Here is an 18,417-nt window from a genome sequence, read left to right as displayed (position 1 = left end):
TGAAATTTCTTTCTTAATCATCCAGATACATTCCATCTTTTTTCCTTTAAACCAGACATGGCTCTGTCTTCATCCCTAACAGGTTGGGTAATTGCCCTTCCCAATAGCCAGATAATATAGGAAAAATTTACCTATACTCAGAGTTGCCAACTACACTGGTGTAGGAAATTAAGAGAATTTGCAGACTTGGTCGATTATCTCTAGAACTACTGAACCGATTTTAATGAAATTTGATATGTACATACATTGATACAATACAAAACAAATAACCATTCAATAATTGTAATACACAAGCATGATCGTGCATAACACTCGTTGGAATCGGAAGGTATGAAACAGCGGTTGCAGAATAAACAAAAAAATGGGTTAATAAATGGGTATGGTCCCCTCTTACAGATATACAAAAAGGTCTCGCAGCATGATTTCATACTTGAAATAAGGCAGTTTATCATTTCCTGTGGCAATTGGTCCCACTTGTTCAGCAACGCTGTTTTCATTCCCTGGATGGTTCCCGGAGGGGGGTTGCGAGTTGCAGTTGCCCTCCCCAGAGCATCCCAGACATGCTCTATAGGGTTAAGGTCTGGAGATCTGGCTGGCCAATCCATCCGGCAAATATCCTCTCTCTCTAGAAAATCGTCAAGCCGAAGAGCTCTATGTGGCCTCACGTTATCGTCCATTAAAATGAACTCGGGGCCCAACTGCACCACTGAAAAGGTGAACATAGGGCTCCAAGACCTTATCCCTATACCTCACGCCAGTCACAGTGCCTCTTTCAAAGACATGGAGAGGTGTGCGGCCATCCAACATGATGCCTGCCCAGACCATTAAACCTCCTCCGCCATAATGGTCGATTTTGCGAACATTGGAGGGTAGGTAGCGGGTCCCTGGTTCTCTCCATATGAACGTACGGCGAGAATTTGTGCTTAGGCTGAACAGGGACTCATCAGTGAAGAGAACATTCGCCCATTGATCCATACTCCAATCTCTATGCTCTCTGCACCATGATAAATGGATTCTCCTGTCCGTAGAAGTGAGCGGGGACGCAAACAGCAGGTCTTCTTGCAAACAACCCTCTCTCATGAAGTCTTTTGGAAACAGTCACCCTTGATACACGGGTTCCTGTGGCTGCATACAAGTCACAAGAGAGCTGAGAAGCTGTAGCACTCCTGTTACGCCTCGCTATAATCGACAAATGGCGATCTTCTCTGGCCGTCGTGGCTCTTGGACGACCTTGCCCAGGCTTTCTCTCGATGGATCCGGTATCCTGGGACTGTTTCCATAAGTTACACACGACGCTGGGCGTTAAATTGAACTCTCTACAAATCTGGACTTGAGATTGGCCTGCTTCTAGCCTCCCCACAATTCGCCACCTCATTCCATCATCTAAACGTTGGTGGTTACTCATTTTTACTGTTACAATTTGAAATTAACCGATTGCTGTAAAATAACACCAAGAAATTCGCCGAGGTGTGCTAGCGAACGAAATGCGTCTTAACTTACGCATGCTTATAAAGCCTGTTTCTCTACTGGCTCTGCCTACACACACGTGTACGCTTACGTATTTGACGTACAAGATTTGCATTTTTGTCTAGAAGCAGTATTTCACCAGTGTACTACAGACAGCCACAATGAACTACAGAGCTATGGGAGACTCTCAATCCCATGGAAATCAGTTAAAAAATCAGATCTCCGAGTTTCTTATGGTGTTTTACTTATTTTTTATTATTATAAAATTGCATTGATCTTTACTGTAATGATGGATTCCTATACGCACGTGGGAGAGTTTGACAGAAGACAAGCTTGGAGCCAATCTGTTTTGTTTGTGCACGAAAGACAATCTGTAAAGCCGCATCTAAACCCTGTCACTTTACCAACACCTATAGCTGAAAACCTACGTGTGAATCTTATGGTAATTGACAGGTTTGGATGTTTATAATGTCCTGCCTTTTCTTGTCCTTTGCAGAAATTTGTGTCTGTACCAAGGTTGGGTTGACCAACCATGACAAGCATCAAAAACTGGTTTAAACCATCAAAAATGGTCAAAAACCTAACCTAATGCTTTTTGATAATGTTTTGAACACAATAGGTATATAATATGATGAAAAACTGACTTTAAGTGATTCACTGGTGAGCTCTAGAACACCCTCACTACACTCCAGCTTTATCTCCCTGCAACTTACATTTGTTTGGCTGGCTCAACGAGGCATTGGGAGGGTAATGATTTGACGGTGAGGGGGGAGGAGCATATGTGTGAACGAATGCACTCATCCCTCTTAGAGGAAAGGATGAAAAAACTGTCAATTCATTGGGAAAATGTATTTCAAAATCTGAATATTATGTAGAAAAGTAATGCTATTTTTTATTTTTCAATTCCTTTGAAAAATTATTGAATTATGGTTTGTTTGATTTGCTCTCATTACTTCAGCTATTCATTGTCCAAATTTGTTTTAGTGTGAATTGATATGAATAGTAGGCCTGTGAATGGATATTTGTACAAATGGATGGCAAAGTTGCAAAAAATCTATAGTAAGGAGTATTTTACATAAGTTTTTTAACAGCTGGCTGATGCGAAGATATATTTAGGGAAGAGAAAATTCTCAACTGCCCATGTGGGGAATGGAATCCACGTCCTCTAACTTGCCGGGTGAGCACACTAGACTACACAGGCAATGAATGTCTCAATCTTTCCTTGGAGCTTGTGTGCACTGAACAGGACCGTACATGGACAGTCGAACCTAATTCAGGGCGAAGCTTACATTGCTGATATTGCCACCAAATGCAGACCTGCCAACTCTCCCGATTTAAGCGGGAGACTCTGGTTTTTTCATCCTTCCTCCTGCTCTCCGGATTTGTTAAAATTTCTCCGGATTTTGGCAGAAAATTAGATTTTACGCGAGCTTTCACATTGTCGTGGCGTCAATAATTACCATGGTCGTTAGGGAAAACACCCATAGAGGACAGCCGTAGTCATTTCCATTGAGCAGTCGTAAGAAAAAGTCTCAGTGACCGCATTTAAGCAACTGGCAAAGACGCGACTTTGTTTTCGTAGCATTTATTGGCAATCATTTATCAGGGGGAAGCCCTTGGTTGCCGAAATTCCTGTATAATCGTTATTGTATTCCATTAACAGCCGCGCGGTAAACACGTTTTTTCGTCCGCAGCTTTGTAATTTGAATTTTTTTAAATAGTTTCTTCCGATTAAACATCTTCAGAAAGAAAATATAAAACTTTAAGCTATATACAGCTAAATATAAAGCTTTTAAGAATTCATGTACCCAAGATTATCAATCACTGATAGCCTCCACAAAAGAAAACATACTTTATAAACAGTATGTAGATGTGATTTCTCTATTCTGCATGGAAAGATTGGCATGGAATTATATTCTTCTCAGGGGCAATGCAGAACCTGCCTTGGGGGGGGGGGGAGAGAATGTAACTTTTTCTTAATTTATTAAAAAAAAATTTTATGAACGTTTTTTTTGATCGAGTCTATGAGTGTCGGGGGGGGGGGGGCTACTTCCCTCGGGAGAATCTCCGGATTTCTGTATTTCAAAAGTTGGCATGTCTGCAAATGGCAACTTATCCGAGGATGATGTCTCTCTATGCTATTCATATACATAAGTTTTTTAACAGTTGGAAAGAAGTTGTTAAAGTTTTAGCTCGAAGGAAAAATCAAAATATTTATTGCCTGTGTAGTCTAGGGCAGTGTTTCTTTACCTTTTTTTGCCCGTGGCCCCCTTTGAACCATATTTTTTTTCTCGTGGCTCCCCTGTCTTACCCAGAGTCTTCGACCCTCATCTGGAAACAAGATCCTTTATACGTATTGAATTGATTTTTTCAGTGAATTTATACTGAACAAAAATTTTGCAAAGAAGATTGGTCTCCAGACCACTGGCCTAGAATTTATTGAGCTCCCCAATAGTCTGAGTTCTATTCAGGACCATTTCAACATCATGGTGCCCCCCCCAGGAAAAGTGATGCTATGGTAGTCCCATACTTAGCTGGAAATAAACAGCCTGCATATTTCTCATTTTCAAAATTTATTGTACTATACAAAATATAAAGGTGGGATCACTTATGGACATGAGACCCCGAGCGTGACCCCTCACAAGAGTGGGACTGACAGAGCTGTAACCCTGGGCCTGATATGGTTTTCATCATTTTTTGTTTTTCACACTAAATTTTATATAAAGGATGGGCCTGCAAAAAACCCCATCCTACTGAACCTGCTGCAAAATGAGAGGTGGTGAGGCCTGGGTAGGTCCTTGCTCTAAGACGGCCCTGGTTTTATGGGTGGTTTTGTTGGATTCTGTAATGTATAGTCACTAATATAAATGCTTTATTTCTTCACACCTTAATTTTTCTTCTCGGCTCTCTGCAGACCTTTAAACCATCTGCCATGGCCCCTTTCTCCATTTTCTTCCGTGGCCCCCTTGAAATATCCCAGTACCACTAGGAGGGCCAGATGACCCCGGTAGAGAGAACCACTGGTCTAGGGCGCTCACCTGGCAAGTGAGAGGACGTGGGTTTGATTCCCCACATAGGCAGTTGAATTTTCTCTTTCCATATAAATTGAAAATTCCTTGAATATAGTCTTCCTCAACAATATTCAAGTGGAAGATGCGGAGGTCCTGAATCTTCTAAAAAATGTATGTGCACAGATGTGTACAGTCGCACAGATTTGCAGGAGTAGTGTTGCTGAGGGTATGATCCCAAGGGATTGGAAACTTGCTAATGTTGTTCCGATATTTAAGAAGGGCGGTAGAGAAGCTGTTTCCAATTATCATCCAGTGCGATTCACGAGCTCCCTCTCGAAAATTTTGGAAATTATCAAAAGGCAATTGGTGAAGTGGATAGATGAGAATAATGTATTGTCAGATAATCAGCATGGGTTCAGGAAGGGGAAGTCATGTGTGACTAACCTCTTTTGCTTCTATGATCACGTGACTAAGGCTTTGGGTAAGAACAGAAATGTAGATGATGTTTACCTTGATTTCCAGAAGGCATTTGATCGGGTCCAACATGGTAAACTCTTGAAGCGTTCACACTAGATTGGGATTAACTTGTTGAATTGGATAGAATCGTGGTTAAGAGATAGGTTGCAACGAGCTATGGTGAATGGGGAATTCTCTGGTTGGACAGGCGTCACAAGTGGAGTTCCTCAAGGAAGTGTCCTTGGCCCCCCATACTTTTTTTCACTTTTTATCGATAAACTCGATCAGGGTATCGATGGGATTACTAGCAAATTTGCAGATGATGTGAAGCTAATGGGGGTAATTGGGAATCAAAGCGATAGGGAGTTGCTCCAGACCAACTTAAACAGGATTGCAGGATGGGCAAATGAATGGAGCATGACGTTTAGCGTTGATAAGTGCATGGTCACTCATTTTGGTTTGAACAACCCGTGGTTCTCTTACGAGTTGAATGGCATTTCTATCCCAGATGCAAGTAGGGTCACGGATTTGGGAATGCTCATTGACGAGCAGCTTAGGTTTTCTGAACATTGTTCAGTGGTGGTGAAAAAAGCAAATAGAATGCTTGGTCTCATTTTCAAAAAGGTCTCTTCGCATTCTCCTAAAATCATTCTTCCGCTTTTCGAGGCTAAGTTAGTCTGGGACTGGAGTATGCTGTAACATTTTGGAGACCATACCTACAGAGGGACATAGACTTGGTTGAAGGGATGGAGAGAAGAGCTATACGTGTCCTTATTGGCACACTGGGCTTGAGTTATGAAGAGAGACTTAATTTTTTGAATGTTTACATTGGAGAACGCAGGTGTCGAGGAGATATGATCGAAGTGTTCAAAATTTTCAGTGGGATGGATAGGATGGACCATGAACTTTTAGTACACCACCAATCGACTGCTTTTACAAGGGGACACCAGTATCGATTGGTAAGGAACAATGCAAGGTTATGGTGTCGCAGGGGGAATTTTTCTCTAATAGGGTTGTTAATAAATGGAATAGCTTACCCCCGGAGGTAGTAAATTGTAACACAACTGACACGTTTAAAAAGAAATACGATAAGCATGTTGGGGTAAATCGAGAAGCTATTGATACTTAGAATAAGACAACCATAATATTCTTTATGGGCATTGTATAATATTTTATCATATGTATATATTGTTTATAATTTTTGTGATTGTGTTTTTAATTGGGTTGCTGTATGCTGTATTTTTGTAATATATGACATCCATATTTGTTATGGGCATCTTCTCAGCCACCTCGTTGGGTATTTTGCCTGTTGTGGTGTTGTATTTGTATAAATTAATTTCCATATATAGGTTTTTAACAGCTGGCATCAGCCAGCTGTTAAAAAACATATGTATGGATGGCAGAGAGTGACATTATCCTTAGATAATTTGCCATCTGGTGGCAGTGTGAGCTTTGGTCAAAATTAGGTCTGACCGTCCATGTATGGTTTCATTCAGTACACACAAGCTACAAGGATAGATCGAGATACTCATTGCCTGTGTAGTCTAGTGGTATAGGGCACTCACACGGCAAGTTAAAGGAAGTGTGTTTGATTTCCCGCCTAAGCAGTTGAATTTTCTCTTTTCTAAATATATATTTGCATCAGCCAGTTGTTAAAAAATTTATCCATGTATACAGGGCTGTCTTAAGGGCATCATGGGTCCCTGGGCCAAGAGATTTTTCTGAGGCCCTACCTGGAAAATTCTCAAAAAATGCATTCCACTGCTTCTCGTTTTTCTGAGGCCCCCTGGGCCGTGCCGGGGTGGGCCCATGCATTAAAACAGCACTGCATATATAGCAGAGAGTGACACCATTCTTAGAAAGGGTATTTTTCTCAAGTTTTCTTTCCTTAAAAAGTTTTTCCTCAACATCTTATTTTTTTATATAATTTCAGGCTGGAGTTTATCTAAGAATGTTCCTTCAGACATATATGTTTTGTATGTTATACAAACTGGGTTTTATCTCCATTCCGTGTATGCCACTTTATTCTTGGATGTCTGGCGTAAAGATTCAGTTGTAATGATGGTTCATCATGTATTGACCATGACACTAACCTCATTTTCGTACTCTTTAAGGTAAGCTTCTTTGAAGGTATGACTATAGTAATATTTTCATTTATGTATATTATCTGATTTCATAAACTATTAAAATTTTATATTTCACTATATATAGAAATAAAGATGTCTTTTTAAACTGATTTTAAATATAAATTTTTCTATTCAGTAATTTCTTAAAATTGTGTGATTGGTGGGATAAACAATAACCACCCAAGTTAAATTTGTAACAGTCCTCTACCCAAAAGTCCAAGTACCTATCCCATTCTTTACCAAATTATCTAAAAACATATCCTATCAAATTTTGATCTAATCGGACCTAAATCAGTTAGCCCTACTTCTTTCAAAATCCCAAAGAAAGACGTCTCTTCAGATATTGCCACTGAATTCAATTTAGCTTTGTGCTCAGTTTTCCCAAGTTCCCCCACCACAATACTCATTCATCAATTCTGTCCATAACTCAAACCCAGTCTTTTTCATTAAAGAAGATTCTGTAGGCCCGATGATATTCCAAACTTCATTCTGAAATATTGCTCTGAAGAAATCTCTATCTTCTAATCTTATTTAATGTCTCATTAAATACCTCCATCCCCTCACCAATTAGAAAATTAGTAAAATTATCCCTATTCAAAAAAATCCAGTCCCCTCTCCGACCCCCTTAACTTCAGACCAATGTCTATTATTTCATCCTGTTGTAAGATATTCAAACATATAGGAAAAGAAATCCACACCCATTTAGACTCCATTAACTTTTTTTCTTTCCCCACCAACACGACTTCAGACGATCCTTTTCTACTACATCCCAATGTCCCCTTTCATTCATGACCTTTCCAAAACCATTGATAACAAGTTACAAACCAATATTGTCTTGAATTTTTTTAAAGCCTATGATAAAGTTCCTCACAGTAGACTTCCAAATCTTGGTCTGAATGTGCAATTGTTCAAATGGTTAGAAGCTTACAGAAGAGTAGATGACTTTGCCTATATAATAATACTCAAAAACGAATATGGCAAATACCAGGAACAGACCTGCCAACTCTCCGGTTTTTGGCAGAAAATTAGATTTCATGCAAGCTTTTACATTGTAACGTCAATGACTGCCGTCGTCGTTTTAGAAAACACCCATAGAGGACAGTCATAGTCATTTCCATTGAGCAGCCATAAAAAAGTCTTAGTGGCCACATTTAAGTAACTAGCAAAGACGTGACTTTGTTTACATAGTGTTTATTGGCAATCACTTATCAGGGGCATAACCTTGGTTGCCGAAATTCCTGTTTAATCGTTATTGTATTCCATTAACAGCCGTGCGGTAAACATAAGTTTTTCCGTCAGCAGCTTTGTATTTTGACGTTTTTAAATTGTTTTCCTCCGATTAAATATGTCTTCAGAAAGAAAATATAAAACTTTAAGCTATATAAAGCTAAATATAAAGCTTTTCATATAACCAAGATTATCAATCACTGATAGTATAAACGAAAGGAAACATGTTTTATGAACAGTATATGTAGATGTGATTTCTCTCTATTCTGCATGGAAAGACTGACATGGAATTATATTCTGCTCGGGGGGGGGGGGAAAGGAAAGGAATGGAACTTTTTGTTAATTGATGAAAATCTTTCGTGAAATTTTCTTGATCAAGTCTATGAGTGCTGGGGGGGTTACCAAATCTCCAATCTCGGTTGCTCAGGGGAACGGAAAAAAAACTATACATCTCTGTTCAAGTTGAACGTTGTAGCAAGAATGAAGCAAAGCACTTGCGTGCAAGTCTTTTGCAATAACCTGATTGGCTGTTTGTAAAATGGAGCTATCCAATTGGTCTATTCAAATTTTCTTTAAATTCCCATGCATAATGAATTTAAGCCATGGCGCTGCAATCAGTGGTGTTGATTTATTTTTGAAGGTCTGGATGTATGTGCCTTCCTAGAAGTCTAAATTGGCGGTAGATTTCACTTTGAGAAAAACTCTCGCCTCCTAAAATTTGAATCTATAGCCCTCTTGCCAGCAGTGAATGGCGATGGTTGATTTTTCACATTCTTGATTTTTAACACAGGGAGCATGTTCATTTAATCCAGTTTTTATGGGTTTCCTTGTTTGTCCTATGTAGCCAAGCGGGCAATCGCCACATAGAATATAATAAATGCCCCATTTTTATTCTGTGGTATACCATGTTTAGGGGGTTGGAAACAAAGTTTTAGTATGCACTTCTACGGTTGTTAGGTTAAACTTTTGGAGAATCTGCTTGAGCTTAAGTGAGACTATTGGATCGTATGGTGTAACTACACTTTGATTTAGTGGCTTCTCAGTAATATTTTCTAAAGTGGTTTCTCTTGCTGGTTTCATGAATTTTCTACTCATTTCATCAACAATCTTGGTGTTGAACCCCCTGTCTTTGCAACATTCACTTTGCATTTCCTGGTTCAATTGTTATATTGTATCCAGTATTATTCATTGGACAGATGGCAACAATGAAACAACATACCAGTTTGTTCATTTAAAACATTTCTTCAGTTAAATATTAAAACTCGCATTCTCAACATAACATATTTCAAACACTTAGTTATCACAGTTAATATTTCCTCAAACAACAATTAACTAAATCAATAATTGGAACATTCTCACTATCTGCTGAGATAACCCAGAAAAAATTTATCATGATCACATCGTTGTACTACTTTCCAGGCATTTTTTAGCTGAGGGAGAGTCTTGGGAAAATCACTGACTTCCAGGCCTCCCAGGATCGACCTTTCGAGGGGTCACAAGGAATATTTTCACAGGAATTTTGAGTAATTAACCTTCAAATAAACAGAAATTGATTTAATAACATACAAAGGTATTTTCTTTCAATATTTTAATTTTTTGTACAAAAATATTCTTAATTTTTCAATTGTATTTTGGAGGGAAGATACAGGCCTTCTAAGCAATTACCCAAGTAAGCCTCTGGAGTCTGATGTTGATAAAAATACTCTGGGCTTACTTTATGGAATTTTTGCAACATCTTTCAAAAACTCTTCTTTAACGTGAACTCGTATAACGTGTATAAATATTTGTAAAATCAGTTGACACTAGATCAGTACGAAGATGACTGGATACCAAACGAAGATAATTGGAAAGAAAAGCCACATTCCTGTGGGGAACGAACCACCAACCTCGCACTTTCCAGGCACGTGCTCTACCCTTAAGCTACAGAGAACAAGAATTTTCTTTCCTAAGAGCATTGTGTTCCTTTGGGCTGAACGGGACTGTGCAATAGACAGCCTCCTAACTCAGCAGCAGCTTGTAACAAAATTAGCATCATAATAAAATATATCATCTGTATTTCATACAATTAGTGGAGAGGTTCATCATTCTGTTCTATGTCGCCATCTGGAGGCTAATTTTATTACGAGCTGCTGCTGAGTTAGGAGGCTGTCTATTGCACAGTCCTGTTCAGCCCAAAGGAACACAGTGTTCTTAGGAAAGAAAATGTCTGTCCTCTGTAGTTTAATGGTAGAGCATACACTCAGAAAGTGTGAGGTTGGTGATTTGTTTTCCCACAGGGAATGTGACTTTTCTTTCCAATTACCTTCGCTTGGTATCCAGTGTCATCTCTACTTCCTACAATTAGCAGAGAGATTCATAGTTCCGTACTACATCAGTAGTTCTGAAACAGGGCCATGTGGCACTATTTTGGCTTTGAGACATTTTAATTGGGGCCACAAGCAATGTGTACTGCAACCGTTTTTTTACCTGCACAAAACTGTTATTCTATGCGCAACATCTGTGCAAAAAGACAAAACATGCTTCTGCATACAATATAGTGAATGTAGAGAAATATGTCCTCTCCACTTGTTAATACAAGATTCAATCAAAGACTGGTTATATTTGTAGATGAGGACTTAGGGAAGGAAGAAAATTCAACTCTGCCTCCATGGGGGTTTCGATCCCCAGTCTCTCGTTTGCTGGACGAGTGATCTACCCCCAAGCTATGGAAACAGAATTTTTCTTTCTTAGAGTATATATGTTGAATGGCTCTGTACATGGACTGCAGCAGCTATCAACTGATAGCTCATGAATGACAGGCTACCAGATGACAACAATGTAGAGAAATATGTCCTCTCCACTTGTTAATACAAGATTCAACGAAAGACTGGCTATATTTAGGGATAATAATTTTAGGAAGAAAATTCAACTCTGCCTTTACTGGGACTCAAACCCTGGTCTCTCATTTTCTGCATGAGTGTTCAACCCCTTAGCTATGGAAACAGAATTTTTCTTCCTTGGAGCGTATATATGTTACAGCTAAAGTGCAGAAATAAGTTATTCTACAGATTATCTAGGTATCAAATCAGTTCTGCAGATTAGCTAGGCAATGTGCACATTATGCAACGTGTTTAGTGCACTCCCGGATTCTATTTTTATCCTCAAGTTTTTTGACAGCACAAGGAAATAAATCGATACCAGAATTCAAATCAAGACATTTATTCAATTATCACAAGCTAAACATTGTTACAATATTAATTCAAGAATTTACTAATGACATTAAAAATTTAGTTTAAAGTTAAATAAAAAAGTATGTAAATATATCACAGATTTTTTCATGTATTGCACTTATCTGGAGGCGGTCCAGAACTTCGGCAAGTGACTAGAGATGAGGCACTAAGTCCGGTTTTGAAGTGGACGTCCGCTGTCACATAGACCCGTCGGAGGCAGATTCTCACTGGCCCCGAGATGGATGAAGCTGACTGGGAACCGTGTTTTCCATTTCAAGGTGCACTGTCTGAAATTAGCACAACATCGGAACCAAGAGGAGTCTGGCCAAGCAAGAGATGCAAATCTGTAGGTGAGACGATCGTCGGACGTCAGCCCAGTGGGTGCCGAAGGGCTAGAACTGCAGGAGATCGGGAATCAGGCCGCGATGAGGCAGATGTTGAGAACAGCCGTTGTCGACCCGTCTATTTCACATAGTTGGCAATACCAACTAGACCAGGAGCTTTAGGTGTAGAGACCTTTCCGACGTCACCTGGCTAGCGTTAGAAGAACCAAACCATCACTCACATGTAAAGCTACTATTAAAAGTAAGTTCGGACCTGCTGAGACACAAATGCAAATTAGATAATCGTCACAGGATATGTTTCCAAGCCTAAGGCTAGATGAAGTCACATTACATTAGATCTAACTAGTGAAAGACTAGCACCATTGTGCTACAACATCAGAGCACTGGACTCGTTAAACGAATGAGGTGAAATGCAATGCGATGAGATGTGATGTGAACATTCGATAATCAGAATCTGTATGTATACTAATCAGGAAACAAGTATTTTTGGTCCACTTGGACTACGGAAATACTCCGTCACATCAAGAAAAATATTACGTCATAACAAGAGAACATCGACATAATTTACATATAGTTTCGAAATATTAGCATAAACATTAAATTACCGTTTGGCAACATGTCAGGTAAACTGGCCAGGTTCACCCAACACGGCCAGCGGCAATCGGGAAAGTTTACCTACGGAGGTCCACAGCCATCCGCCGGCAAACGAAATACTTAAGTTAACATAAAACTTGAAACATACCAAGGGACAACACCTCCAATGAGACTAGGTGACATCTCTCCCGGGAGGCACCAACAGATTAAGAACTAAGGAAGATAATATCGCTGAGAGATTAATTTAGGTGGGACATTAGCTGCCCGACCTGCGGTCTCATCCTCGTCAATCGACTGGAAGACCCCACCCACTAGCCGAAAGACTAAGCGGACAAACTAACCCATACCGGTATGCTAGCGAGACCTTTGGTGGTTTCCGGTGGCTAAGCGGTCCCTGGGGTCTAAAGGTAAGTACTCTCTTGATATTATAATTAAGGAAAAACATGACCCGGAGGACGTCATGTTACAATTAACAGCTTTCAAGCTTTAGCGGTAATATATATTGAATGCTTAGGGCTAGAAGACTCGTACGGCAAATGAGAAACCTGTGTTCGAGTCATGGAGGCAGAGTTGAATTTTCTTCCTAAAGTCATCATCTCCAAATATAACCAGTCTTTGATGGAATCTTGTATTAACCGTTTAAAGGCCAATGTTCCATAAATGGAACATAATTTTTATCTGATATTTTTGTCAATAAAAACTAATTCAAACATTTCTGGTTTTTTAACGTATATAGACGAGAGTTCAAAGTATTTTTTGAAATGAATTCGGAAACTTCAGGTTGATATAAAAATTTTTGACAGAATTTTGAAATTTGACATTTTTGGGTATTTTTCCCCCATTTCAATTAAAATTTGCCAAATTTGAATTTTGAAGTAAATTGAAAATTATTTTGTGTATTTCTACCACTTAATATATCGAAGTAAATCAATTAGTTTTTTGTACTGTTAAACGTTAAAGAGCTACGAACGTTCAAAAATGCATGTTCCGTTTATAGAACATTGGATTTTCAAGAGCAGGATTCTAGGGATATCTAATGTGCAGTGCGCTTCGATTTTCCCGTTCGAACCCCAGGGTGTTGTCATCATTCAACATGTGTATAGGGGCTAATTCTGGGTAATATGACACAGAGGAATATGCTTTCTGGGGTGCATTGTGTATATTGGGGTGAGTACTATTTTATTCTTGCATTCTTAGAAAATGTTTTTGCAAACTTCAGACTAATCAAACCGAGTTCAACAATCTTAGATAGTCTTATGTTCAGCTGAGTGTAATCATATCAAAAAGACAGATATCTCCCATTAGAAGAAGCTGTAAGATATTTAGAAACTCTTTCAGATTCTGAATTACAGGACGTAGATACAATTCTGTGCTAATGGGAGCATCACGGATGAAGCTGATATTGTTGAAAATGCTCTAGTATCAACAGTGCCAACTGATGTATGTGAAATGCTAGATAATTTTGCAACAACAAGGATGAGGTGTTAGAAACCTCGTGAAACTAGTTCTATAAAAGATGTAGAACAGAAAAAAGGAGCAAAACGTTAAGTGCAACACTCAAGTTTCAAGAAAAAGCAAGACAGTTTTGAGCAATCCGAAAAAAAATTATTGCATGGGATAAAAAAAATTCCTTCCAGAATTCGATCAAAACCTTGGCTATGAAATCCATTGGAAAAGATTCCATATGACCATTATAGCACGTTGGATAATTCATTCACAGTTGCGAGGAGCTGATCTTATTTCGCATTTAGAATTCCAAAGTAAAGTGACAATGGACCTTCTATGAACAGAAAATGTTGTAGATTGTACTACGATTTCTGAATTTTCATGTACCATCAACCTTCATTTTCACCATACATAATTTCCGCATCCTCTTGTATAGGTCTCGGCCAAATAATATTAAATAAATAAATGAAAGAGGGGTTAATTATTTATTCAGGTCCACGTTGTCAACTGAAAAAAAAATGTAGTGTTCTTTGATGGCCACTATATTGTGTCTGTGACGCAAGGACTGTTTTGTTTTGCCAAAAAAAAAACCATTATAAATGCTGCCAATGTGACAAAAGGATTTATCAAATATATATCTATATCTTATCCTTTTATCACGGATATTAGAAAAAATTTTGAATTTTCTACACTCATTTTTAAGTAAAAAAAAAAAACCAGTATGTGTTGCGAATTTGAATTTATAGTAGAAAATAGAAAATTTTGTGTGGTAACTGAACTCCAGAAAAAATCGTTAGAATATAAGCGATACCAGTTTTGGCTTTCACCTCCCTAATTCCCAATGTTCCATTTATAAAACATTATAGAAAAAAAACTTTTTGTTTTCAAATTTCAAAGTAGATCTATGTATAGGGATGCAAAAGGACCTCAAATTCTAAATTTCAAAACAATAAGTGACTTTGTTCATAGTGCAACGTTACAATGTTGCATTCCCAGTTCATTTTAATGTTTCCCAACATAGAAATTAATTGCAAATGACAACAATGAATCACGCGATTATTTCCGCCAATATTATTTATTAACATTAAATTAAAATATTTCTAACAAATCTTCTAAAGGTTAACCAAAAAAGGTTATAATATATCACAAATATTAGGAAACGACCTCACCAAATCTGTTTGTTTGTTCTCTCAATTCCAACTACCAAAGATCAATCCAGGTCTTCATCTCGATGGCACTAACTCTGCAGTACACCACTCAAATGAGTCTAGGATGGGTGCAAGCATGTTCCGAAGTCTGTCAGCAACATTCCATCTCCGGCAAGAGGGCATCTCCTCTTGACTTCACTTGCGGACCACCGGAACAGACAAAGAGACGACCAACGAGAGGAGAGGCGAAGCTACTCTAGCAGCATCACAGTAGTAAACCCTCTTGTCAACTCATGACCACGAAGGAAGAGGAGCCTTTCGCACAGAGCGAGGTCGGACGACTCAGCGACGAATGTCTACATAGTTGGTTTCAGAGCTCAAGTATGAGAGCACATGAATGCGTAAGCGAAGACGAAGTGTAAGCGTAGCGATCTAGCACACTGCTGGTTTATATGAAGAAAACCTTCATCTCATTGGCTATGCGAGAATGAATCACAACTGAGAATGAAATGGCACTGAAATGATCATAATTCTTTCCACAAACATCTCATTTGCATATTTATATGAAATAAAACACTTACCAAAACTAACATATAGAAATTGGCAACACATAGAATATAAACATTGGAGACCTGGCCAGGGTCCACAACAATAGGCCTATTTTGGATTGTAAGGACTCGTGGAATTATTGACCGTGAAATGGTCTGCAGCCCACAGACGGCATGAAGGTAAAAACATTGCACATTATTCCTGTATAATTACATTGCAAAACATTTATCACAATTTGATATTGCACAATAATATTTTCATTTTATGGAGTTAAACAACGACTCCGTGGGATTCCCACCAGCGATCCGCAGGACCCTAAGATCGGGAGAGGAAGGCAACAGGCAAGCTTCAGGATCCATCACACGAGTGTAAACGGAATTTATGTGGGACATCGGTAGCCCGACCTCTGGTTCCGTTCTCGCCCGACATCCAGAAGACCCCACCCCCTGACTGCCAGACTAAGCAAACATAACTGGCCCGGCCTAAACTAGAATTAAATTAAAAGGAAGGAATTTGTGAAGGATCCCAGGTCGTCATGTTACACTTCTCCCCTTCTACAAAAAAAAAAAAAATAAATAAAATTTTTCTATAGAAAAGGACAATTTTCCAAAAAAAAAAAAAAAAACTAACCAAAACACCTACACCCAAACAAGGAGTGGAACACACAGACAATACAACATCTACCCGCAGTAGAACAGTGAAAAAAAATTTTTGCAAAATGGAGTGTCATTGCTTATCTGTTCCAAAATCGCCAAGTTATATTTTTGGTGTATGTTTGGTGAACTTGGCAGGATTATGAAAAGACGTCATCAATTTTTAAAGTGTTATAACTCAATTATTGGTCAAATCAAAATCTTTTTCACAAGGAATCATGCAATTATTGATGTAATTATTGCTCCGTCAATAGTTACCACCCTGTATACAGTCAAACCTCGTTAGTGCGTCACCCGGTTAACACGTCACTCCGCTTACCGGGTCACTTTTTGGAAGTCCCAATTGTCCTCAGGTGGGAATTGGCACAACTATGGCTTACTCTGTTTAACGAGTCACTCCGCTTACTAAGTAATATTTTTGCTCTCCCAAGAGTGACTCATTAATGAGGTTTGACTGTATATGCTCCAAGGAAGAAAAATTCTGTTCCCATAGCTTAGGGCAGTGCCTTTTTGGAAACAAGTCTTTTTGGAATTTTACCCTTTTTGCCTGCATTTCCACCTTATCCACAAAACCTGCGTTGGAACCATGAGTGTCTGTTTGGGAATGCATCTGTTGAGCTTGCGATGAAGCTGATTCATTGGCCAAGGCCCTAGACACAGTGGTCTAGAGTTAATTCGGTTAACAACTGCTTCTTAATAGCCCCATCCACAATCCCACAAATGAATTGATCACGCAATCTCTGTCAATGTTACATCAATCGCAATTCCCGGCAAGGCATCGCAGTTTCACAATGTAGGGATTTATCCCTTCTCCAGGTAGTTGCATGCTTTTATGAAACATAAACCTACAATAAAAGACATTCTTTCTGACAAATGATTTTTAGGGTAGTAATAAGGTTATCATAAGACTTATTGGCTACTGTAGCTGTCACGATCAGTGAACGAATTATACTCAAGGTCCTTGTGCCATATACTGCGATCAAAGTTGCACATTTTAACTCGGGTGTATCAGTGCAAATTAGCCTCCAAAAAGTAAGTTAACTTATCCCTGTAAAGGTCCCATGAGGAAGGATCTGAAACATTGAATTCACACATTGATCCTATACATGCCATAATTTCTTTTCATTTTTCTTTGGACCAGAAGGGGGGGGGGTAAAAAAATTCCTGAATGGCCAGAGCACGAAACCGAATGATCAAAATATTGATTATCCTCTTACCCCCATTAAGCAGCAGTGCCAGAACAGACAGAAAAGTCTACGTAACTGAGCAGCACTACTGGAACAAGTTTGCAAGATTGAGCAGCATCACCGGAACAACAAAGTCACAAAATCGAGTATCATCACTGGAAAAATGAAGTCGCTGGGATCAAATCCCATCTTAGTCGCCATGTTTTAAGAGGCTGAAATGTGGTGGTTTAAGATGAATTTATTCAATGAAATTCAACAGTTAAGATATTCATAAAAACAGTTAAGATTAAAACATCTCTCATGAGAGCACAGCGCCGTGATATCAAACTGAAGGCAGAATTAAATGTGTGTGTGCATGGAGGAAATCTTCTATATGGACGGATCACTCATGATCGATGACATCATGGTGGATTGATATCGGCAGCATTGGATTTACATATCGGATCGCAACAATCAAATCAAAATTTGTTCAAAGTTTTTGCTCGTTATATGAATTGCTAATTAATTGAACCTACACTGTATTTTCTTCATTTGGTGCTGGACAAAGGTAACTCTAGTAGTCAGTTCTTATGTGTGTCAATAGATAAAGCTAACAACATCGTAACATTGGGACGAAAAAGAGGTTAAAAATGGGGGTTGACGCCTTCTTGTCAAATGGAAAAAAATGGAGCTACCGCCTTGTTGCAAGCCCTTTAATTCATTTATATGGATATTGACCTACATTAGATCAGTCATCTCCATCATCAATGCTGGGGTAGGGCATTCCCTCCTCTCCCTGTATCTCTGCCCTATGATCCAGTGGTACTACTACCTTTAGATCAGACAAGGAGGAGGCTAACTACAGTACTTTAAAGTTTGGTTTTAATGAAAGGGGCACGAAACACAGCAGCTTTATAAAAACAAGTTCTTGTATCTCTCATAGACACAACTGGGGTCATGGCTGATTTCTTGTTGTATTACAAGTTGAGATGAAATAAAGAGAATTACAGAAATCTATTTT

At 38.9% G+C, this 18,417-nt stretch overlaps 1 protein-coding gene across 1 annotated transcript in view; it reads left to right on the top strand.

Annotated features, from left to right (window-relative positions):
* Window positions 1–18,417, top strand: part of LOC149067640 (ceramide synthase 1-like) — a 40,781-nt gene that overhangs the window by 7,164 nt on the left and 15,200 nt on the right. Inside the window, exon 3 of the mRNA XM_089252523.1 lies at window positions 6,868–7,048. Within this exon, the coding sequence (XP_089108649.1) occupies window positions 6,868–7,048 (181 nt within the window). The remainder of the gene's footprint in view (window positions 1–6,867; window positions 7,049–18,417) is intronic.

The sequence above is a fragment of the Pholcus phalangioides genome, unplaced genomic scaffold (genome assembly GCF_987345545.1).
Source record: "Pholcus phalangioides strain wild (caught in Gottingen) unplaced genomic scaffold, Ppha-v1.0 ptg000029l_1, whole genome shotgun sequence".
In the NCBI taxonomy this organism is placed as follows: Eukaryota; Metazoa; Arthropoda; class Arachnida; order Araneae; family Pholcidae; genus Pholcus; species Pholcus phalangioides.
This window is presented reverse-complemented; position numbering and strand designations above follow the sequence as displayed.